At 54.5% G+C, this 23,896-nt stretch overlaps 2 protein-coding genes across 9 annotated transcripts; one reads left to right on the top strand and one right to left on the bottom strand.

Moving 5' to 3' along the window:
* Positions 1-231: 231 nt before the first annotated feature.
* Positions 232-6,217, bottom strand: Syngr4 (synaptogyrin 4). Of its 6 annotated transcripts, none has more exons than XM_023706743.1 (5): positions 6,115-6,217; positions 5,218-5,402; positions 1,086-1,323; positions 867-1,006; positions 232-476 (listed from the first exon to the last, which is right to left on the bottom strand). In XM_023706743.1, the coding sequence occupies exons 2-5, from the start codon at positions 5,308-5,310 to the stop codon at positions 243-245; spliced, it is 705 nt and encodes a 234-aa protein (XP_023562511.1). In that variant the 5' UTR covers positions 5,311-5,402; positions 6,115-6,217; the 3' UTR covers positions 232-242. The 6 variants fall into 6 exon arrangements, with proteins under 6 accessions (XP_023562511.1, XP_023562510.1, XP_023562513.1 ...); XM_023706742.1 differs by having other exon boundaries at positions 6,069-6,217; XM_023706745.1 differs by having other exon boundaries at positions 6,051-6,217.
* A 189-nt stretch (positions 6,218-6,406) lies between these two features.
* On the top strand, positions 6,407-23,745 carry Tmem143 (transmembrane protein 143). Of its 3 annotated transcripts, none has more exons than XM_012512739.2 (8): positions 6,407-6,622; positions 6,943-7,183; positions 8,712-8,816; positions 16,139-16,333; positions 17,167-17,297; positions 17,614-17,893; positions 22,094-22,283; positions 22,694-23,745. In XM_012512739.2, exons 2-8 carry the CDS (start codon positions 6,965-6,967, stop codon positions 22,906-22,908), a joined length of 1,335 nt encoding a protein of 444 aa, XP_012368193.1. In that variant the 5' UTR covers positions 6,407-6,622; positions 6,943-6,964; the 3' UTR covers positions 22,909-23,745. The 3 variants fall into 3 exon arrangements, with proteins under 3 accessions (XP_012368193.1, XP_023562507.1, XP_023562508.1); XM_023706740.1 differs by having other exon boundaries at positions 6,580-6,622; positions 22,094-22,320; positions 22,694-22,782; XM_023706739.1 differs by lacking the exon at positions 8,712-8,816.
* Positions 23,746-23,896: the final 151 nt, after the last annotated feature.

Genomic DNA, 23,896 nt, shown 5'->3' on the forward strand with positions numbered 1-23,896 from the left:
CCTGATTCTTGACAGGGCTTTCTCCACGCAGCAGAAGAGTTTGGGTTTCAGCTGTAGGATGGGGTACCGTGTGCCTCCCCTCCCATGGCTAGTGTGGGGCCCCGAGGTGTGGCAGGGGGTTCTGATCTGTCACCACCTCCCATTTGCTACCATCAAAATGGGGGAGAGACCCCTGAGGAGCTGGTGAGGAGCACAGGGCTGTTTTCTGGAGAAAGAATATTTATTGCTTGGGACAAGGGCATTCAGCTGTCAGGCATCATGGCCAGGCGCGGGCCCTTCGGGGCAGTCACACTGGGGGACAGGACAGAGCTGGAGTACGTCAAGCTGCTGGGGCCAGAGGTGGCCAAGTTCACTGAGCTGGAGGTGGACAGCGGAGAGAGGGAGGTCAGCATGATGCCACTCTCATCCAGGGAGCGCTTGTAGGGGACTGGGATGTCGCTGCGGAGGTCCTGGAATGCCAGGTAGGCCTGGAATATCTGTGGGTGGAAAAGGGTGGGATGAGGACTGCCTTGTGCTAGCAGGCGGAGGGCACCAGATAGCTGACGCCCACTCTTGAGCCAGTGCAGCTCTAGAACCTCCTGACGTTTCTGAAGCAATTGGACCTCCTTTTGGTGGGTTACGTCTTTGTCTTGATTTGGTTTTTGGAGACAGGCTCTTGCAATGTCGTCCACAGAGGACTTGAACTCACCATGTAACCCAGGATGACCTTACATTCATGATGATCCTAGCCTGTCGCTAGGCACTGGGTAGGGCTGATCCCTAACCCTGGGCCTGGCCTTGGAGCCCCGCAAGCTGTGGGGTGATCTAGAGCTCCCAGCTGCCGTGCAGAAGGGGCTGGGCTGCGGGTGGGGCAGGCCCATTCTCACCCAGGCAAAGATGGAGAAGAAAGTAAAGGTGATGGCTGCCTTGGCGCTGCCACTCCCCACAAGGAGCTCTTTGGGTGACGAATGGTGCCACTGGTTGACCAGAAAGCAGAAACCCAGGAACCAGGTGACTGCCCAGAGGGCTGCAAGAGAGAAGAGGCCAGGAAAGCCTGCTCAGCTGGCTGCCGAGGGGCACAGCCGCTTTGGGGAGCCTGGGCTCACCTGCCAGGATGATGTCCAGGAGCCGGAAGACCATCTTGAGTTGGGGGCTGACTATCCAGGCCTCGTGGGCATCCAGGGCAAGGAAGCCCATGCTGGTCAAGAAGGCGAGGGTGCCAGCAATTACAGTGAAGCTGCAGGCCATGTGGTTGCTGTTGAAGACGCAGTGGAGCTGGGAAGAGTTTGTCGTGTTCTGGTAGCCATCAGTCAGCAGGGAAGAGAAGATGATCAGGGAGAAGACCTGGGGACTCGAGGGACCAGAACAGAGCTCAGCATGCCCCCAGGGACTCTTCTCCCTGGTGTGTGTGGGAAGCGGCACAGATCAGTGGCTCCCTGGTCCCTGTCACACTGCAGAGCCCTCAGGCTCCTTCCTCCCTGTTTGTGCTGCACCCCACCTGGCCTTGTCCCCTCAGCTTGACCCCTCCACCCACGCCATCCTCCACACCTCAGGGCTCCCTGCTGTGGACCCTAGAGCTTCAACCTGGACTTGCGGGGCCACATGGTCCCTGCCTTTCTCTTCCACCCCGCTCTCCCCACCCGCCCCTGCCCTGTTCTACACTTTCCTGCCGTCAGACCCAGGCACCCCATCTCAGTGGGACCATCTGAAATATTCTGCACACAAACACCCAGCACACCTTACACAGAACCAACACATTGTTTTTTGTTTTAGGACTTTGTGCATGTGTGTGTTTGTGTATGTGTGCGGTACAGGGGACCAAACCTGGGACCTCACACTGAACTACATTCCTTGCCCTTTTTATTTTTATTTTGAGATGGGGTCTTACTAAGTTAATAAATTGTCCTTTCTTTTTTCCTGGTACTGGCAATCGAACTCAGATCTTGTACTTGCAGGCAAGTGCTTGTGCCATCCCCAGCCCCAAAGGTCTAGTTTGGATCCAATTTGAGATCTTTCTGCCTCCCAGACTGCTGAGATTGCAGGTGTGCACCACCACATCTGGCTTGTTTTCTATTTTGTTTATATAATTTTGTTTGGTTTTTGTTTTGTTTTTTGAGACAAAACTGTAGTCCTCTGTAGTTTCACTATGTAGTCCAGGCTGCGCTTGAACTTACTGTGTAGCTCAGGCTGGCCTGAATTCTTGGCATTCCTCCTGCCTCAGCCTCCTGTGTTGGCACTCCAGGTGTGCACTACCATGCCCGGCACAACCTTGCTTTTTAGATAACAGAACTGAGGCACAGACAGGACAGGACCGGGCTGCGCTTGGTCATCCGGTTAGAAGCAGGGCCTGCGTTTGAACCACAGCCTCCTGGCTGCTCAGTCTGCCCCGAACCTCTGGCTGTGTTCCTCATTCTGGACTAGACACTCCAACGGGTACGTTTTAATCTGTGTAACTCTCTAAAGAATTGAAGCCAAATTATTTGTCCAGACAGCAGTCACACTGGAGTGGGCCAGGGCTATGCCAGGCATGGAAAGAGCCCCCCCAGTCCTGTGTGTGTGTGTGTGTGTGTGTGTGTGTGTGTGTGTGCGCGCGTGTGTGGCTGCTCCAGGGGGCTCCTAGACAGTGCCACTGCAGCACCAGCACTATGGTGGGCGGCAAGCCAGGGAGGAGCAGTGTGGGCCAGAGTCAAGGTTTGCTCAGGAACCAAAGCCATGGGCTAGAGTTAGGAGGTAAGCTGAGATCCACAGTGGACCTTGAGGAGGAAAGGCAGGTGGGACATGCAAAGGCCACATGCTGCTGCAGGGCCGAGAGGCCCCTGGATGCAGGGATCCGGTGAGATGCAGTGGAGAGCGGGCAGGAGGCAAGGCCCAGGAGACACACACTGGGGCCAGCAGCCATGGAAAGTGAAATTTCTTGTTTGAATTGAATTTGATGTGTGGAAGGGTTCTGAGCCAAGGATGGCCAGGGTCACACTGGGGCACAGAGAAGTCCCCTGGGGTCATGTGGGAAGACTAGAGGCCACAGACCTGAGTGTGGGTTGGCTTGGTGGCCAGAGCCCTGGGGAGTCCAGGAATATCCAGGATGCAAAATTGGACCTGGTGATTGATTGGATATGACAGTGCTGGGGACAGCAGGTTTTGGGGGTGGCTGAAGGAAAGAGCATGCCCCCTCCTTCCGCGTTGGACGTTACCCTGTCCCCAGCACCTAGCATAAGATTGAGTCAGCAAATATGCATGGAAGAATGATGCCGGCTTCTTGTTGTGTCCTTTAGGCAGGAGAGGCCAAGGCCTGAGGCCTACACGCCATCGCTCTGGGCCCATCCGACCTTCATGGCTTTATAACAATGCTGATGGCAACAATGACAGTTAGGACAAGGGGTCCCTCTTGGGCTGCTGTCTCCCTTGATGGCACTTCAGTCCCAGGTCTGGGGCAAAGCAGGTCAAGGACGGGAACACACATCGATCATTGCCGAGCCCGCGTCCCTTCTACCTGCGCCATCCCGCGCAGCCTATTATTAATGCCTTTCTGTTTCACAGGTGATAAATCGAAGCCATTACGGTGGAGTGGAAAGAGCCAGACTCGGCGGGCCCTGCCAGCTGTGTGGCCTTGAGCAAATCGCTCAGCTTTTAGAGCCCCATCTCCCCATGTGACTGGGTCCTGGTGAGGGGTGATGTGGGGCTGCCGGGCTCAGCCCTAGTAGGTGCTCAGGAAAACCATGGTTCTCAGGAGTCGCCCTTGAGGGGAAGTGTCCCTTCAAGGTCACCCAGGGGCTGGGTAGGATTAGAATCTGGCTCTCTTGACTTCCAGGCCCAGGGTTTTTTGCCCACTGACTAGATGGGACAAACAACGTTGTGGTGGAGTCTGGGACATGGGAGACGGGGGAAGGGGCACAGCTGGCCAGAACCTGAGTCCAGCCTCCTCCAAGCCCTCTTGGCCTGTCCCCAGGGAGGGAACGAAGGCTCATCAGTTAAGGGAGCAGCTGGCAGGCGGCAGGGAGGACAGGAGCACCAGCTGCCCAGGGGCTCCCTACTGTGGGGGCAGGCCAGGGGGGATGGAGGAGAGGGCGGCGGGCGAAGTCCGTGACCAGCGCGTCTGGTGCACCAGAGCCTTGTCTTTCCCAGCTGCCTGCACCCGTCTACACCAGCTGGGCTTCCCACCCCCCGCCCGCCCTTCCTTCCAGCTTTGGAGACCGGCGCGTGAGTCTGGCTCTGACTTGCTCACCAGCTGACAATGCCCTTGGGTAAGCCTCAGTTTCCCCTTGGGTTGTGCAGGGGCAAGGATGTCTGTGTCATAGGGCTGTGGTGAAGAGTAAAGGAGCTGCCACCTTAAGGGACCTAGCACAGTGGACTCAAGTCCCTGTCATCCTAGGCACCCTCCACCCATCTCTATCCTCGCTTACCAGCCATGATTTGTTCCAATAATAATTGTTATTTCAGGAAAGCTTCCCACCCGCCAGGCCCACACTCAGCAAGCAGTGCCTAGGCATTAACTTGTCTCCGTACCAGCCCTTCCCACTCCGTCTATGAAGAGGCTCAGAGAGGGCAAGGAACTTGCTCCAGGTCACACAGCCACAGGGTGACTGTGCAAGCTGAGGGACCAAAGAACTGGTCCCTTCTCCAGAGAGGGAATACTCTGCATCAGAAATCTTTGAGGACACCCAGGGCTTGATACAGGGCACCCTACTTACTCCCATGAGCTACATCAAATTCTGCTGTGTCCTTGGCCTGTTTCCAATCTGTTAAGGGCAAAGTGCAGGTGGCAGCCCATGACTGCACTGGACCCCGAGCAGTGATGTCCAGAGAGGACCAGTGATTGGCCCAAGGTCACACAGCAGAGCCCGTACTCAATGAGGATTTGACTCCCAGCTGGGTGTGGTGGTGCACACCTGTAGTCCCAGAATTCGGGAGTCTGAGGCAAGAGGGTCACTGCAAGTTTGAGACCAGCCTGGGCTACAAAGTGAGCTCAAGGCCAGCCTGAACTGCACAGCGAGACCCTGTCTCAAAAAGACAAAAAAAAAAAAAATATTATCAAAAAGGGGGTTCAAGGGATCTCCTTTTAAAGGTTCTTTTGTGCCAGTAGTCAATCATGCTAAGAGGGGTATGGAGTGTACCTGGGTGCTTAGGGGAAGGCAGAGTCCCTTAACAGTCCCTTATTCCCACTTCCCAGTCCCCTTGAACTCTGGCTATGAGAATTTTTCTGTCTGTCCCTGTCCCCCAGGTGGGCCACAGAGACCTCACCCCTGAGAGGATCCGTGTGATGCTCTTTGGCCTCCGCAGGAAGCGCACAACTTCGCTGTTGGCCAGGTCCTGCAGGCTTGAAGGGAGGCGCATGGCGGCTGCTGTTCTGCCTCGGCCCGAGGATGCGGGGACACGAGTGCGGGGTGCCACTGTCAGTGTGCTGCAGGCCCACCCAGCTTCAGCTGCTGCAAGACAGCACATGGGCATGTGAGAGTAAGGAGGCAGGCAGGAGTGTGTAGGGTCCCAAGAGTGGTTGTGGGGCGGGGCACTGGCAGGACTCCAAGGAATCTGGGCTCGGGGAAGGGGATGGGGGCGCTAAGGGTGGGGGATCCTGGCCAAGGAGAAGGGGCATGGAGAGGGCTGCCCATGTCCTTTGCTACAGGAGGCAGAAGGCCCAGTTTAAGGACCGCCTTCTCTCCGTTGAGAGGCAGGTAGGAGTTTCTGGTAGATCTGAACCAGAGGAATCCCTTTCAGGCTTGGGGGTGGCCAGTATTCATATTCATATTATTATTACTATGTTTGAGACAGTGTCATGTCATCTCCCTGTCTCAGTCTCCGGAGAGCTGGGATTATAGGCATGTGTCACCATGCCAGGCTTAGCACCCACAAAATAGAACCTAGGCAGTCTGGGAATATTTTAGGCTGTTTGGGAACCTTGGGGTTATTTCCCAGAGTAAGAGGGTCCCCTTAGAATTCAGCTCCATCTTTCATAAAAATGTAAGGCTGGGCGAGACAGGGCAAGAACCTCCGCAGCAAGCAGTCCCCACAGAATGAGGAGACCAAGTCGCTGGTAACGGTGGAATGGGAGTGCTGGGGCTTGGGGATGACACTGCCTGAGGAAGAAGGGCTACTCGCAGGATCCGCGAGCGTCACCTGAAGGCCGGCTCCTCCTTCCACCTGTTCTTTCCTCCCGCTTGCGGTCACCGGCTCAGCCTTCTTTTGGTTCCTCTTTTTCCCGCCTTTTCGCTCCTCCCTGGCTGATTGGCTGCACCCAAGTCCCGCCCCCTTCTTCCCGCCTGCTCAGGAGCTGACTTGAGCGGGGGCGTGACCTAAGCAAACGTTGGGCTGTTTGCCGTTGACGGGCTGCGCGCGGGAGCCCCGCCCAGTCTCTGACCTCACGCCTGCCCCGCCCCTTCCCTTTGAAATCCGCCGACAAGGTGACACTTACATTGCGCATGTGCCTAAAAAAAACCCCACGGCGCTGGCAGTGGAGGAAAAAACCAAAACAAACAAAGTGCGTACTACGCATGTGCGTTTCAGAAAGGCAGTCGAAAGAAATGGGCTCCACTGAAAAGACCCAGGCTTTGAGCATGCGTTTTACTGCTGGTTGAAGCCAAACGCCGGAGCCCAGGACACCTTCTTGCACATGCGCAGGAGGCTCAATGACAGTCGAGCGTTGACTAAGGTGAGGGAAGGGTGGGAGGATTGCATGGCCGGGGAGGGCGGCCCTGCATCCCCTATGCAGCTTTTTGTGTATTTCCTGTACGCCTGAGATCCACCTCACCTACAACCCTCAGAAACCAGTTGTACCACTACAGTGTTTCTGGGTCTGCAGGACCCCCTGACCTTTGACTCTATGCTAGCCTCCAAGCCCACTGAACAGTAGGGGAGGGGACGGGCTAAAGGGGCTGCGCCCTGCCTAGGGCAGGGATGGCCGCGGAGGGTGCCACACAAGGCACGTTTCCTCCAGATGACATTTGACCACGCTCTTTCCCTCTGTTTTAGGTTCTGGGGAAAGGGTCTGGCCATGTTGCATGTGACCCGAGGGGCCTGGGGGTCCAGGGTCCGAATATGGGCGCAGTTGTCGGCGCTCCTCGGGGCTCCCCGGGAGCTGTCGTCTTTGGCGGAAAAGATGGGGGTGTACCGCAAGATGTGGAACCCCACAGAGCCCCGCGACTGGGCCAGGCAGTATCGAGAGCGCTTCATTCCGTTCTCCAAGGAGCAGCTGCTCCGCCTTCTGATACAGGTACCGCCCGTCCCGGGTCTGAGAGCTTGCAGACTACCATTCCCGGCAGGCTTCGCGGGGGTGAGGGCTCTTCATGCCATTGAGGGCTGTCGCAGAGCTTCCTGGGGGTTGTAGTACCAGATGCGCTCAGCGGCCAAATGGCCAAATGGTGAGTTGGAATGCAGGGGCAAGAGCTCCCAGATCAGACGCAGGAATGACTCTCCGGACTCGATTCTCCAGAGACTTGATCTCTCTGGGGCATGATTTCCCCCTCCGTAAAATGGGAATAGTCATCACCCTCATCATTACTATTTCTACACCAAATACAAATTATACCTACAGGGTTGGGGAGAGAGCTCAGCGGTTCAAGCATCTGCTTGATCTCCGGTACCAGAAAATAAATAAATAAATAAATAAATAAATAAATAAATAAATAAATAAAGTCACAAAGCTGAGATCATACTAGTTGAGCATTTACTTTGTGACACTGCTAAATGTTTGTGAGGAATTTACTAATCAGAACCACCTCTAGGGGAGGTACCACTGTCATCCCCATTTAGAGATGAGGTAGCAAAAATATGCAGGAGGAAAAGGACTTGCCCAAGGCCACACAATAGTGGCCCAGCCTCTCTTGACCTTAAAACTGTGTGTGTCCTTACAGTTTTTGCCCTTGGGTGGCTTAGTCACCTTACCCTAACCCTGGTCCTCCTCCAGAGTTTAAGTTGTTACTCCACCAATCTCATACCTATCAACCCTGAGCACAGACACACACACACACACACACACACACACAAGCACACGCACACAGAAACATACACACACACAATCCCAAACTCAGGGGATGTGCCCCTCTGCTGCTAGAAGGAAAGTGAATCTCCTTGAGATGAAGACTGAGGCACCAACAAGGCAACGTGGTGAAGAGTTTCAATATGTACACCTGAAAGCAGGCTAGAATTGGAGTCCCCTCACACAGACCTTGTGGTCCTGCACATATGATATGCAAATAGCTCCTGACACACCACAAACATGTATATTGGTGAGTTATTGTCCAACCTGGAACCCAGACATTCACCTCTTTTTTTTTTTTTTTTTAATCCATCTCTTGTTTTTGTTTTTGTTTTCGCGGAACTGGGGATTGAACTCAGGCCCTTGTGCTTGCCAGGGAAACGCTTATTCCACTGAGCCATCTCTCCTGCCTAATCCATCTCTTTAAGCCCTTTACTAGTTTTTTGTTTGAGTCAGGGTCTCACTACATAGTTCAGACTGGCCTTGAACTCACTATGTAGCCTAGGCTGGCCTTGAACTCATGGTGATCCTCATGCCTGAGATTGGGGGGAATATACCACCATGCCTGGTGGATCAAATCTTTTGTATTAGATTGCCTCAGTCTCTTGGTCAGTAAAGTTGCTCAAGTCTTTCCCTCAACTGTAAATAAAACAAATTTTGAAGAGCCTAGAGTACGGGCCATGCATTTGGGCTGCTGGGAAAAGAATTCTTCACATGGGCAGGGTAAAGAGGCCTAAACAGATTTTGCTTTCTGAGGTGACAGGAATTCCACTCCAGTCCAGCAGAGAAGGCGGCTCTGGAGGAGTTCTCGGCCCATGTGGACTTCTGCACCCTGTTCCACTACCACAATGTCCTGGCCCGGCTGCAGGTGAGGTTGGCCTCTCAAACTCTGTCCTACTTGTTTGCCCATCCATCCATCCATCCATCCATCCATCCATCCATCCATCCATTATCTATCATTCATCCATCTGTCACCCATTCATCCATCAATCTATCCATCCATCATCCCTCCCTCCCTCCCTCCCTCCCTCCAGCACATAGTCACTAGCACCTTCTTGGAGCTCTGGGGACCTAGCAGTGGACAGGACTGAAGCTGCCATGTCCCTCACGGAGCCAGCATTCCAGATGCGGATGCAAGAGATGAAACAGGAATAGAATAGGATGCCTGGGAGGGGGAGTGCTATGAAGAACAGTGAGGCAGAGCAGTAGGAGAAAGCGGGTCGAGATGAGAGGGCTAGTAGTTTTGTTTTTTTGAGACAAGGATTTGCTATATAGTCCAGGCTGCCCTTGAACTCACTATGGAGCCCAGGCTGGCCTCAAACTCACAGCAATCTTCCTGCCTCAGCCTCCTGAGTGCTAGCATGACAGACCTCCTGGTGGGGTCTGTTTTAGCCGGGGTGGCCAGGGAGGGAGAGAGACAGAGAGAGACGGAGAGAGACGGAGAGAGACAGAGACAGGGAGAGAGAATGTAGGTAAATGCACCTGACTTGCTGAGGCAGGAGCTTTTGCGCTTGCCAGCTGGGGCTGGCTGAGGCCGACAGAGACTGGCGGGGTCTGCTCACCAGGTCGGGATGTCCCTGGAGGAAGCAGCCCAACCCTGGTTCAAATGCCAGCTTCCGTGTTCCCTAGCAGGCAGCGACCTTGGAGGTGACCTCTCTGATCCTGCTCTCTCCTCTGCAGTCACTCAGTGAATTCACTCCATAAATATTTATTGGGCGTCCACTGCGTGCCCAGAACGGCCCAAGCCCACGGTGCGGCCCAAGCCCAGAGCTGTGTGCCTCCCGCCCAGCCCCGGGGCCTCACTGAGCAGAGAAGCGGTGGGAGTCGCCACACACCGAGCAGGGCGCCCTACGCATGTCCTGGGCAGGTGGCTCGGAACGGTAGACTGTCTCTGAGCAGGAGTTGGGAAGTCTGTATGTCATGAGACACGCACTAAAAAAGACTGTATTTCATGAGAAATACAGGCGTGGGCGTGGATGTCGCAGGGTGGGCTTCTTCCTCTGGCTGGGAGGGAGGAACACATTGTTCTGTCCTGTCCCTAGCTAGTGGTGGCCGTGGCCCAAGTGGCACCATGGGGAGTTGAAACCTCATTCCCACCCCTCCTCCGGGGCTCCACTTGCCCTTCTTTGGTGTCTGTCTCTGTCTATGTTTGTGATTTTGCTTTTCTTTTTTTGAGACAAGGTCTAGCTGTGCAGCCTAGGCTGACCTTGAACGTTCGGAGATCCTCATGGCTCAGCCTCCTGAGTGCTGAGAGTATAGGTGTGCACCACCATGCCCTGGCCTCTTTTCTGTCTCGTAAAATAAGGCTTGCTTTTTGGATTTAGGACCTCCTGCAGTCCAGTTTGATTTCATCTCGTCCTTACCTTACTGCCCTGCAGAGACCCTATTTCCAAATGCGATAATATTTTGAGGTTCTGAGGGGGTTGAATTTTGTTTGTTTGTGGCACTAAAGACTGAACTCAGGCCTGTGGCACTCAGCTACGTCCCCAGGCATTTTTTTGTTTTTTTTGGAACTTGAACTTTTAAGTGCTATTCTTCAACCTACTCTATCCAGTTAAATTTAAATTTCATATAAACTGAAAAACTCTTTTAGTGCAAGCATGTCTCATGAAATAGTCTTCAAATACTGCATAGAACATGCTTCAAACATTTATATGTATGTATGTATATATTAAAAACTGGTTTGTTTTGGTCTTTTTTTTTTAATCTTTTTTTTTTTTTTTTTTTTTGCGGAACCAGGGATTGAACTCAGGCCCTTGTGCTTGCCAGGAAAGTGTTTATTCTACTGAGCCATCTTCCTGGCCCTTTTTTAAATCTTTGACATGGTGTTTGGCTATGTTATTCAGGCTGCCCTTGAACTTGTGATCCTTTTGCTTCAGCTTCCCAAATCCTGGTATTAAAGGGCCAAATAGCTCAGCGGATTGAAGCACCTGCAAGTAGGCACAGTGGCTGGGGATTCAATCCCTGGGCACGCTGAGATGGCGATTGAGACTGGGCGTGGTGGCACGTGCCTGGAATCGCAGCTCTTGGGAGGCTGTAAACAGGCAGATCACTCTGAGTCTGATCTAGTAGTGAGACCCTGAACACCCTGTAGACCCTTCCCTAAAATGTAAAACAAAAACAAATCCTGGTATTACAGACGTACACCACAACAGCTGGAATTTACATCTACATTTTCATTATATATGGCTCATATATTCCACACAGATACATATATATGATATGTTTATGTATTGCAACAGGGTCTCGCTATGTAGTTCAGGCTGGTCTTGAACTCACTATGTAGCCCAGGCTAGCCTGGAACTCACAGCAGTCTTCCTGCCTCAGCCTCCAGAGTGGTCCCCCCCCCCCCCACCCAGCTCTACCCCCAGCTCTTTAAGCACAGCTCTGAAGTAGGGAGAGCCTGCTGCACAGGCATCTGGGGGAACAGGAGGTGCCAAGGCCCTGGAGGAAGAGCAAGGAGGTCTGAGGGGCTCTATGCTCCATGGGGAGAGGGCTGAAGGAGAGGGTGCAGTGGAGCCCAGGCCACATTGGGCAAGGTGAAGCCTTTTTTTTGCGGAGGCCCTTGCGCTTGCCAGGCAAGCGCTTACTCTACTGAGCCATGTCCCCGGCCCCAAGGTGAAGACTTCACTGGGCTCCGAGAGCAGAGCTGAAACCGCGACCCTGCAAGCGCGAACAGGCGCCCTCTGGCGGGCACTTGGAGGCTGACAAGCAGGGAGCCCGGGGCCGCGCGCTTGCAGAGCCGGCGCCTCTGCCTCAGTCCCAGTGAAGAGCAAGCGTGGTGGGCCAGGGTGAAGGTGCCGTTGTGCAGGGAGAACCGAGCTGACCGGTGTCTGCACACAGCCTGTGCTGAAGCCAGGGTCCAGGAGTGGGTGGGCCCAGTGTCTACAGCCTATTTGTTTTGTTTTTGAGCCAGAGTCACCCTATGCAGCTCAGGCTGGCCTTGAGCTCACTTTTGCAGACCAGGCTGGCTTTGAACTCGCAACGATCCTCCTGCCTCAGCCTCCTGAGTGCTGGTAACAGGTGTGCGCCAACATACTTTGCTGATTCTTGATGCCCCTAGTGGCAGTTTGGTTGGTTGTGTGAGCAAAGAGGGACTTGGGGGTACCCCACGCTCTGGGCCTGAGCTCCAGAAGGAGCAGGTTTGGGGTGGAAGCAGGACTTAGTGTGGGCTGGCACTGGGAGCCCCGGGTGTTTCAGGGGAGCACTGGGTGGGCTCCAGCAGGGCTGTCAGGCCAGGGCACAGAATCCTGGGGCAGTTCTCGCCTGGCAGGTGGTGTCTGAGCCCCCAAGGCCACTTGAGGATGGGGGGGGGGAACAGTCGACAGGAGGGCCCAGTTTCATCCTTCATCCTTTCAGCAGCTGCTGAGAGGGGCCGGTGGCAGGTGGAGACTCTGGGGACAGAGCACAGGCTGCCCCTGCCCGCGGGGATCTGTGCAGAGTAGGGGACACCTGGGGCTGACTCCCAGGAGCAGCTGCTTGATGGGCTGATGGAGGGCACAGTGACCTTGGCTTTTGCTTGGATCAGTGTGTAGATTTGGAAAAAGGTGCCCTTTGTGCCGTGTGCGCCCTGTCCAGCTTTCGGGGCAAAGAAACATTTGGAGAGTGGTGTGGACCTGCACTGCTTTCTGTTTTAAAAAATGTATTTAGCACAGGGTCTCACAACACAGATCGGACTCATAGTGATCCTCCTGTTTTCAGCCTCCCAAGCGCTGGGATTACAAGCACACGCCAGCCCAGCAGTGTTGATCGGAGGTGAGAGTTTCTATACTAAAGGGAAGGAGGCAAGAGAGCAGGCAACAGCGTGTGCCACGTCCCTGTGGTGGGAGTGTAAAGCCAGGGAGGCGGGCGTGCAGCCACCAAGGGAGACTTTGGTCTCCTGGGAGTCCTTCCAGGAGTGTGGTCCTGGTTCCCAGAGCAGCAGGGACCTTGAGAGGGTCTTTCTGTTGTTTTCTGTTTTGAGACAGTGTCTTGCTATGTAGTTCAGGCTGGTCTTGAACTCTTGTGTAGCCCAGGCGCCTCCTGGAGAATCTGCTTCAGCCTTCTGAGTGCTCCTGTTGTGTGTGCCACAGCATATACCGGGCTTGAAAGGGTCTTCGCAGTGACTGGTGTGGTCACGTGTGGAGTGCCAGCTTTCCTTCCTGGCTGTGTGGCCACAGGGACTTCCTGATCCTGTGTGCCTCCGTTCCCAGATGTGTACGTGAAGATCACTGAGGTAGCGCCATCATGTTTGGGAACGTGCACACATTTCCTGAGCTCCTGTCCTGACTGCTGCCAAGCTCTTCCTGGAAGCTGCGGGGGACCTGGGGGAAGGGGACACGGCGGGACTAGGGAGGCAGGCAGTAATCGGCAGGGCAGGTGAATGTCTAGTGGGCAGGATTCCTGTCTCAGTGGAGGGGCGGCCAGGTCCTTCACGCTGTCTGGATTCCCTGCGGGAAGCCTGGGGCAGGTGTGAAGTTTCTCGAAGGAGACTGACTCGCAGCATAGGCCCAACAGACACAGGCTTCTTCCTTCCTCTCAGCCCTGGCTGTGGGGTTTTCTGGGTCTTCTGGGAGCCTGGGGAGGTCCCCTCTGTGTGGTTTGAAGGCTTGATTTGGAGACAGATGACTTCCTGAGGCTTGTGGCCTTGGGACCTGTCATCCCGAGACTGTGTGTCCTCATGCCCGGCCGGCTGGGTGCCTGGAGGTGCAGGTGCTTCATTAGTCCACCAGGGTGTTTGCCCTCCACCTTAAGGTGAGGGGGGCATGGCCAGTTTGTGAGAGGCCTTGCAGGTCAGGGGAAGAGTTGGCATTGTACTGTGAATGTGGTGGGAAGTCACCAGTGTGAGGTCAGGGTGTAGGGTCGCTTATAATCAAGTGCTTGTTTTTGTCTTTTTGAGACAGGGTCTCGTTCTGCAGTTCAGGCTGGCCTTAAGCTCACTTTGTAGCTCAGGCTGGTCTTAAACTCAAAATAATCCTTCTGCCTCAGCATCCCGAGTGCTGGGATTACAGATGTGTGCCACTACGCCTGGCTCTAATTTTGTTTTGTGTTGGTTTTTATTTTTTATTTATTTATTTTTTTGTGGAGCTGGGGATTGAACTCAGGCCCTTGGTTTGGTTTTTTAAAGATGTGTGTCGACATGTATAGCCCAGGCTGCCTCAAAGTCTTGGCTCTATCCTCCTGCTTCAGCCTCCAGATGCTGGGAGCACAAGCGTGCACCACCACACCTGGCTGGGGTTTTTTGGTTATTATTATTTTTTTAATAAATTTAATGAGAAAGAAATAGCAATGAGGGCTGGGAAGACAGCTCAGTAGAATAAGCGCTTGTCTGGCAAGCGCAAGGGCCTGAATTCAATCCCCAGTTCTGAAAAAAAAAAAAAAAGTAAAAAGTAAAAATAAAAAGAAATAGCAATGAGATAGCTTCAAAATAGGTTCGTACGGCTGGTGAGATGGCTCAGTGGTCCAAAGCACCTACTTGGAACAAGCTTGGCAAAGCACAGGGACCCCAGTTCGATCCCCCAGCACCACGTGCCAGCCAGCCCCGCCCCCTGGTGGGCTGAGCTGGCCACTCACACACAAATAAATAAATAAATAAAATAAAAAAAATAGGTTAGTAGGGCAGTTACAATAATTAATACATTGCATATTGTTGTCTTCGTAGTAGTTATTCAGAGTCCAAGATGCAGACATGATCTCTTGTCTAAACAATATTAGTACAAATCTTTCTTATTGAATTAAGAGAAAGTATCTGTGTATCAGTCCGAACTATTTTGTTTGTTGTTATTGTTTAGACAGGGTCTCACCCCGTGTCCAGGTTGGCCGTGACCTCTGAATCCTTCTACCTCCTCAGGTAGTTTTGTGTTGATGGAACTGGACATGGAGGTCACAACCTCAGGCTTGCCAGGCAGGCACTGTGCCGCTGAGCTACATCCCCATCCCTCATGGTGGTTGTTTAGGTGAGAGACGAAGAGGCTTTGGAGGGCGAGGGGGCCCCAGAGGTTCAGGTGCGCAGTGTGCTGGCGCACACCGGTGTCCCAGCATTCTGGGAGGCTGAGGCAGGGAGAATCACAAGATTGAGCCCAGCCTGGGGAAACTTAGCAAGACCTTGTTAAAAAATAAAAAGATTTTAAAAAGGGTTGGGGATGTAGCTCAGTGGGAAGGCCCTGGGCCTTTTTTCCTTTTTAAATTTTATTTTGATACAGTCTCATGAAGTTGTGCAGACTGGCCTAGAACTTGTGATCCTCCTGTCTCGGTGTCCTGTCTAGTAGGGATTCTAGGCATGGACCACTGTACCCTTCCCTGAAAGGTTTACATGTCAAAGCATCCTAATATGTAGAAAATTAAAACAAGTGTTTTATTTTATTTTAGGGAAGGGTCTACAAGAGTGTTCACCATCTCACTACTAGATCGGACTTGTAGTGATCTGCCTGTTTACAGCCTCCAAAGAGCTGGGATTACAGGCTGTGCCACCACACCCAGTCTCAACTGCGGTCTCAGCGCGCCCCGGGGGCGGGGCCGGTAGGCCTGGGGATGGAACCCCCCCCACCTGCGTGCGGGTGCTTTAATTCGCTGAGCTCTTTGGCTGGCCCTAAGGTTTTTTTAAATTATTTTTTCAAATTTTATTTATTTTTGTGTGTGTGTGTGTGTGTGTGTGTGTGTGTGTGTGTGTGTCCAGCTCAGCCCACCAGGGGGCGGGGCTGGCTGGCATATGGTGCTGGGGGATTGAACGTTGGTCCCTGTGTTTTGCTAAGCTTGTTCTAAGTAGGTGCTTTAGAACACTGAGCCATCTCACCAGCCCGAGGTTTTTTATTTTTGTTCTTTGAGACAGGGTCTTGCTCCTGCTGGTTTTGAACTTACTATGTAGCCCAGGTTGGCATTGAACTTAGGGTGACCCTCCTGCCTCAGCCTCCCAAATGCTGGGACTACAGGTGTGTGCAGCCTCACACTGCTTTAAAAACGTTCATAATTTAGCGGGCCTGAGAGTGCTAAACTTGCAGAACAGGCAAAAGCCCAGCTCTGAGGGAGCAATGGTCCTTTTGCTCCCCCCCATGGACGGACCTGGCGTCCCCTGACAGAAGTTGCCCTCCAGTGGGGGGCGCTGTGACCGAGGAGGAAGGGACGGAGCCCTTACTGCGGAACTGCATCAGGGTGCTGGGGACAGAACACGCAGTGTGCGCCCCATGATCTGACCCCCCCCCCCACTCTCTGCAGGCGCTGTATGACCCCATCAACCCTGACAGGGAGACCCTGGACCAGCCGTCACTCACCGACCCCCAGCGTCTGTCCAACGAGCAGGAGGTGCTGCGGGCCCTGGAGCCGCTGCTGGCCCAGGCCAACTTCTCCCCGCTATCGGAGGACACCTTGGCCTATGCGCTGGTGGTGCACCACCCCCAGGACGAGGTCCAGGTACTTGGCTTCCGAGGCAGGCTGTGCACCCTGGGTGTGTCCCAAATACACGCTAGAATTAAAAAAATGGGGCCCTTGGGGCCGGGGAGATGGCTCAGTAGAATAAGCGCTTTCCTGGCAAGCGCAAGGGCCTGAGTTCAATCCTTCATTCCGGGGGAAAAAAAAGGGGGCCCTCTCCTGAGTCACTTCAGGGCTGTCTATCAAAAGGTTATTGAGCCTGGAGACTGAGATAGGAGGACTGTAAGTTTGAACCCAGCCTGGGGAATTTAGCAATTTAGGGAGACACTGTCTCTAAAATAAATAAATAAACCTGGGCTGGCCAGATAGCTCAGCAGACTAAAGTGCCTGCTTAGGCAGAATGCAGACGCTGGGTTCGATCCTGGGAGTGCCCTGCCGGCCCCGCCCCCAGGCCGTGCTGAGAGGAGACTGAGACTGGGCGTGGTGGTGCGCCTGTAATCCCAGTGCTTGGGAGGCTGAACACAGGAGAATCACTGAGTCCGATATATGTAGTGAGACCCTTTAGACCCTGTACTAAATACATTAACCCCCCCAAAAAAAACCCAAGAACTAAAATAAATGAACACAAATAAAAATTTTAATAGGGCTCAGCATATAGTTCAGTGTGGAAACTCTGGATTCAATAATTAGTATGGAAAAAAAAAACCTAAAAGAAGAGAAGGAAAAAGAGAAGGGTAAGCATCTTCAGAAACCTTATGTAGCTTCTCTGCCCAAACACAGAATGACAGGTGGCAGCAGGCGAGGGGAATTGTTTCTGGGACGGACATCTTCAGCCCGTGTTTAGCGGCCTCTGTTTTCTTTGTCCCCCTTGGCAGGTGACAATAAATTTGGATCAGTACATTTACATGCAGTTCTGGGCCCTGGGCCAGCGAGTGGGTCAGATGCCCCGTATGTCCAGTGTGGGCGCCAAGCGTGGCTTCTTCACCAAGCAGCCCCCGGCAGAGAGGTGAGGGGGCCCTTGTTCCCCAGCTGCAGCAAGAGGGAGCCAGATTAGAGTGCAGAGGGGACCGGCAGGTCAGTGTGGAGGCTCGGGGGAGTCGGGATAGGGTAGGGACTGCTGCCTGTTTTCCCCAAGAAGGAGAGAGGGTAGGGACAGTTCTGGAATCAGCCCTGAGCAGTCATGGGGTCACGTTGTCACTTCACGGATTCCTGAATGCTGGCCCCGAAGTCTACTCCTCTGCGGGAAGCCGCCTCTTAGCAGCTCGCGCGGCCGGTGGGGCGCTCCCTCGGCAGCCCCAGCCCTGTGGCCTTGCCTCCGGCAGGAGATACTTCAAGCGGGTGGTGCTGGCAGCGCGGACCAAGCGGGGCCACCTGGTGCTGAAGAGCTTCAAGGACACCCCGCTGGAGGGCCTGGAGCTGCTGCTGCCCGAGCTCAAGGTGCGCACGCCCACGCTGCAGCGCGCCGCGCTCAACCTCACGCTGGTGGTGTCCGGCCTGGTGTTCTTTGTCAACGTGGGCATGGTGGTGCTGTCCGACCTCAAGGTGGCCACGTCGCTGCTGCTGCTACTCTTCGCCATCTTCATGGGCCTGCGGGCCTCCAAGGTAACTAACTGCCCACCGGGCAGGGGCTCCGCAGCAGGTGGGAGGAGGGAGGTGCCTACTATTATTAATATTAGTTTAGATTATTAATGCTTTGGTGGCACTGGGGATAGAACCCAGGGTCTGTGCCCTGAGAGACATCCCTAGCCCTTTTTATTTGTTATTTTGAGGCTGGGTTTCACTAAGCTGCTAAATTGCACGTTAGGCTTGAACTTGTGATCTTCCTGCCTCAGCCACCCAGAGTGCTGGGATTATAGGCTGAGGTGCTACGCCCTGCCCTTTGTGTTTTCATTTCATGTGCTTTTCCTGCTGCCCTTCCGCCTTTCCTCCCTATCTTACATGCCTTCCTCTCTATCTTAAGGGCTATGTGCCTAGGTTTCCTCATCTAGAAAATGGGACTAACAGCATACCCTGCCTGGGAGCGTGTTTGCTGTGCGGGCTGGAGGTGTGGGGGTCATGTGAGTGCTGCCCTGCTGCCCCCTGGTGCTCACGGCCCTCAAGGAGCCCTTGCTCTGGGAAGGGGTTCATGGGCTGAGGGAGGTGCGGGCGCTGCAGCCTGGACTTGAATCTGACTAACATCTTGGAGCTGAGTGATGTTTTCTTTTGATATTTTAAGACAGGGTTGCCCTGTGTAACCCAGGCTGGCCACAAACTTGCAGTGATGTTCCTGCCTCAGCCTCCTGAGTGCTGGGGTTACAGGCATGTGCCACCCCTGCAGCAGTGGGATCTTGAGTTGCTTCAGCTTTCGGCAGTGGGGGTGATAAGACCTAACTCAAGGGTAGCTGGGGGGCTTAGAGGCGTTAATCTGCATATAGGACTGAGAGCAGTGCCTGGCGCAGTCTCAGAAGTATCATCTGAGCCACAGCCATTAGGATGATGATTATTATTGCTGATTGGACTATTTGTTCCCCAAGCTTCCATCCCAGCCGGCGTCATTATCAAGGTTTATAAATGCACCTCCTGGGCTCAAGCCCAAATGAACTAGATTGGAAAACTTTGGGACTGGCTTCCAGGGAATTGTTTCTACCAAGCTCTCTTCCTGACTCCACTCCACGTGAGTGTAGGCCCGCCTGGTACTGTTGCTCAGGTTGTGCACCATCAGAGGACTCATGGAGGGGTGAGGGGTGCCGACAGCCTTGTGCTGCTCTCTCTGGAGGCTGAGCTGGCCAGGTGGGGCTGCTGCACATTGACTTGCATAGGCTTGGCACTGGCCTCAGGAGCGAGGCACAGCGAGGCTGTTGCTGTACACGTCAGTCGCTTGCTGGCTCACTGGTTTGCAAGCCATTTGCAGCTGTCTTGACAGGCGCTTGGAAAGACTGGTCAGAAATCCCACAGATAACAGCCAGGCTGTGCAGGCCAGGAGGGTGTGGTGTGAGGGTCCTGGGCCAGCAGGCTCTCTGGGGGACACTTCCTGTTCAGGGCTAGTGTCCAGGCTGCTCAGGAAAGGGGTGCAGTGGGAAAGCAGGAGAGCCAGGCTTGGAGGCTACCCCAGGTTTTGTCCCCAGGGGGCCAGGAAGTCAGGAGGGATCACAGTGTCCAAGGAGGACAGAGGGTGAGATGACACTAGGCCCAGAGGCCATCAAGGGGTACCCAGTGTTCTGGGGAGGGGACTCCAAGCCCCCACCCAGAATTGCTGGTCTGTTCCATCCCTTGGTGGCCCTGGGGGCTCCCAAACCTTTGAGGCTGATGAGCCCTGTTTAAAACCCACTGTAGTTGGGTGTGTCAGCGCATGCCTTTCATCCCAGCACTCAGGAGGCTGAGACAGGAGGACTGCAAACTTGAGCCCAGCCTGGGCAAATTAGTCAGTTAGCAAGACTCTGTCTCAAAATAAAAATTAAGGAGCCAGGGATGTAGCTGTGTGAAGGCCTGGGATTCACTCCCCAGGACCCTACATGCACACGCACGCATGCATGTACGCACGCACGCACGCACGCACGTATACTTGCTCCTGAGGTGAGTGCCCTGTGAGCTTTCCCCACGCTCTGGCCAGGCTGCAGCCCTCACAGCGCCTGCGTTGGGCTCCCGTCCGGGAGCTTCCTGCTGTCTAGCTCTGTGCTGTCATGACATACAGTGGGGGGTACTGTCCCACCTGGCATGGGGCCAGGAGAGCCGCTCATCTCCCACACATGCCCCATCTGTAGGTGTTCTGGCCGCCCCTGGGTCCCCCACACCCACAGCTGCCCTCCTCCTCCCCTGTATGCTGCCTTGCAAGGAGAGAGGGTCACATACACATAGTAGAGGTGCCAGCAGGGACCCAGGAGTGCAAGGACACAAGTGTCCTTGTGGGAAGAGGGGAGCCCACATTGGAAGCAGTGGCTGTATTCCAAGAGCAGCCTGGGTGACTTGGCGCTAACACAGGGAGGGTGTGCTCGGGAAGGGGCTTTACTCAGTGTGGCTGGTGCGGAGGGGAGCAGCTCTGGGTCCCAGGGACAGCAGGAGATGGGCGGGGCTGGCCCTGGGCTAGAGATGCTTCGCCTGTCCACCCCCATGTGCAGTCCAGCGAGGAGGACCTGGGAGGCTGGGGGAGATGCCAGCAGTGTGGCAGGGGTGAGTGCTAGGTGCATCTGGGTGGCAGGTGGCCACTGCTCTCCTGGGTGACTTTTGGCCTCATCTGTGTGCCCTAAGCAGCTGACACATTGCTTTCTTTTGGGGAGAATCTAGCTCTGTGGCTGGGAGACCTGGGACACAGAAGCTAGCGTGCTGTTCCTACCCAACCAGCCCTGAGGCTGTCCTCCTGCATCCCTGCATCCCTGCTCCCGTAGAATGGCAGTTGGTTCCCTGTAGGGACACAGACTGGAGGTGCTGGGCTGGCAGGGAGACAGTGCGATCAGCACGCAAGTGTCCCCCCGTTGTTGGTACTGTGAGGCATCTCCACGATTTGTGGGGTCCTCTGGCCTTGATGGTAGATGGGCCATGGTCACCCCACCGGGGGCCTGTTCTTTTGCTGCTGTTCAAGTGTTCCTGATGTGCCAGGCCCTGACCGGGAGCTGACTTCTGGGGCCCTCTGAGCATCAGCTTCTCCATCTAGGACCTGGTCTCAGCAGGACTGGCAGCTGGGGCGCCTTGTGGCCGGCTAAGGAGCGGAGGTCACAGGTGGACTCCTGATTCCGCTCCAGAGGTATCCCAAGGGAGGGGGAGGGGCGGCTGAGGGACACCCATCCCAGGCTTTCCCTCCCCCAACCTTTTCCCCTCTGCTCTCTTTACAATTTAATAGTACCGTTTAACATTAACGTTTAATGATAAAAGGAGGGTAACAATGGCTAACACTTTGCATATTATCTGTAAATTAGTTACTCAGAGTGCAAGATTTGGCATTTAAAAGTTCAACCAAATGCAGAAATAGGAGTGTGAGGAACTCCTGGGTCGCGGAAGTGACAGCTTCCGCAGTGAGTGAGCCAATCAGATTTCATCTGCACCCAGCCCCTCCTCCACCAGGTTCTTCTGAATAAATCTGGACACGAATCTGGATATAGGGCTTCTTATTGTTAACAAACTTCCAAGGGTAAAACTTTTATTCTTTGGAAATTGTTTAGAAAACCCATTTAAATATAGCCCAGAAGGGCAAACCAGTGCTGTGATTGCTAAAAACTAATCTTCAAGCTGGGCATGGTAACCCTCACCTGTACTTCTGTGTGCTCCAGTGGCTGAGGCAGGAGAATTGCAAGTTTCAACTTAACTTGGGAAATTTAACTATTCAGAGGGACCCTGTTTCAAAATAAAATATAGGGGCCAGGGAGATAGCTCAGTAGAATAAGCGCTTGCCTGGCAAGTGCAAGGGCCTGAGTTCAATCCCCGGTTCCGCAAAAATTAAAAAAATTATCTATTTATCAAAATATATAATGGGCTGGGGTGCATTCAGTGGTTGAGAACTTGCTGAACATGTACCAGGTCCTGAGTTCAATCCCTAGTATTGCAAATACAAAACAAAAATCCTAGTAATCTTTTTCTTTTCTTCTTTTTTTTTTGGCAGAACCGGGGATTGAACTCTGGCCCTTGCACTTGCCAGGGAAGCACTTATTCCACTGAGCCATTTCCCCAGCCCCAACCCTAGTAATCCTCCCACCCGCGGGTTGGGTGGGGCCGGGAGAATATGCTTGTGAAAATCACAGCTCGGGACCCCAGCCCTGGACTGGAACTGAAGAGGCCTGGGTGGGGTGGGGACCCATCAGACTCACACCCGCTCCCCGCGGACTGTCCCCGCAGATGTTCGGACAGCGGCGCAGCGTGCAGGCGCTGGAGCTGGCGCACATGCTGTACTTCCGCAGCACGTCCAACAACTCGGAGCTGCTCAGTGCGCTGGCCCTGCGCGCGCAGGATGAGCACGCCAAGGAGGCGCTGCTGGCGCACAGCTTCCTGGCCCGGCGGCCAGGGGGCGCGCACTTCTCGCCCGAAGGTGCGCCCGCCTCGCCCCAGACCACGCCCCTCTAGAGGTGGGCCCTGCCTAGACCAGCCCGAAAGGCCACGCCCACCTCCGACCGAACCCCCTTGAGCTCCGCGGGGACCTCGCAGTGCTCCAACTGTCAACTCAGTTTAGCCTGGGCCCCATGTGCCCTCCACCTCTCCTAGGGTCGTAGTTCGCTGGCCCATCTCACATTGCTTGTTCTTGGTGAGCCCATACTCTTCCCAAGATACCTTATCCCTCCCTCTGAGCCTCAGGTGGTCCCCTTTCCGACCGGAAGCCCACAGTTCCCTGAACACAAGGGTCCCAAGCCCTGTTCACTGAGCCCTTAGGTTTCTCCCCAGCCCGGCCCGCTGTACTTCGCTTCGCTCCAGGCCCGTCTCACACCTGCCTCTGTTCTGCAGAGACCTCCCAGTGGCTGCAGTTGGAAGTGGAGAGCTGGCTCCTGGCCCAGTCTGGCTGTGACGTGGCCTTCAACGGATCCCGGGCCCTGGCACACCTGCAAGCTCTGACCCCCAGCACTGGGCTCTACCCTCCTCCAGGTTTCCCCAAACTGTACCCGCTGGCCCCAGGCACTGCCGAATTCCCTCAGGCCCCGCCCAGCGGTAGCGACCCCTGACTGCCACCTGGCCAGAGGCGGGCCCCGCCCCCTCCATGAAGGGCTGTCAATCATGGCTACAAGGTTCCGTCACTCCCTAACGCCCAGTGACGGATAGGTAATTATTTGGCTCTGCTGTATATTTAAAGCAGCCAGTCGGGGCTGTTGCCCGATTGCTAAGCATCCCTGCTTCAGGAACCGAGGCAGCTCTGCCCGGCTTCTGTTCCATTTCTTAGTCTCACCCTCGCCCTAAACATCGACCTGGTTTGGCTAAGGAGGTGAGGGTGTCAGCCGGTCCCAGCTGCTGCACTCCGGCTCTGTGAGCCACCAGGCCAAGGGGTGAGAGCTGCGCCCTCCCCAGGCTGCTTATCCTTGTCTTTCGGTCTTGGGCACCGGGTGGGAGCCTAGTGCAGCCTATGAGAGTCGTTAGGGCCCGGTCCCTGGCCCTCGGCCGTGACAGCTGCTGGGCACCTTCTTCCCGGGGTAGCTAGTTGTCGCCACGAAGAAGCAACCAATCCGAGTTTCTGGTGGAGTCTAGCCTTTGTGTCCATCGCTGCCGCCGTGTGCTAGCCATCTGGTCAAGCGCTGATCAGTGTCAGGCTGATGGCTTTGGAACCTCGTACCAGGCTTGGATCTGTGGGCCTGGCGGAACCAGAGACCAACCACACCCCAAGGTTCACTGCAGCTCAGGCTCCCAGCGACCTCAGGTGCCTTCCCCACCTGGGGCCCTCACCTCTACAGAAACTACCTCGGTCTGGTGCTCCCCTCTCTCACCTGCTCCCCTGTGCATATTTATTGGTCTGTCAGTTTCTTCCCAATCCCATCTCTCCAACAAATAAATCATGTTTAATACATGTGGATATGTAGGGTAACTGAAGGGAGGAGTTTTGGAATCTTAGAAAGGACCGCTGCATTTTGGGGGTGCCAGACAGAGAAAGCTCCAGTCTTAGAGGGTTTGGTTTGTGGTTGCTGAAGCAGACTGACTGGTCATAGGAGAAAATCTCAGAAG

The sequence above is a fragment of the Octodon degus genome, unplaced genomic scaffold (genome assembly GCF_000260255.1).
Source record: "Octodon degus isolate 3935 unplaced genomic scaffold, OctDeg1.0 scaffold00268, whole genome shotgun sequence".
Taxonomy (NCBI): Eukaryota; Metazoa; Chordata; class Mammalia; order Rodentia; family Octodontidae; genus Octodon; species Octodon degus.

Coding starts and splice junctions, on each gene's coding strand:
- Syngr4 (XM_023706743.1), bottom strand. CDS start 5,310: ATGCGCCTCCCTTCAAGCCTGCAGGACCTGGCCAACAGCGAAGTTGTG. Junction 1,324..5,217: donor TCACACGGATCCTCTCAGGG/GTGAGGTCTCTG, acceptor TCGAGTCCCCAG/GTCTTCTCCCTGATCATCTT. Junction 477..866: donor TCTTCTCCATCTTTGCCTGG/GTGAGAATGGGC, acceptor TTCCACCCACAG/ATATTCCAGGCCTACCTGGC.
- Tmem143 (XM_012512739.2), top strand. CDS start 6,965: ATGTTGCATGTGACCCGAGGGGCCTGGGGGTCCAGGGTCCGAATATGG. Junction 8,817..16,138: donor ATGTCCTGGCCCGGCTGCAG/GTGAGGTTGGCC, acceptor CACTCTCTGCAG/GCGCTGTATGACCCCATCAA. Junction 22,284..22,693: donor CGCGCACTTCTCGCCCGAAG/GTGCGCCCGCCT, acceptor TCTGTTCTGCAG/AGACCTCCCAGTGGCTGCAG.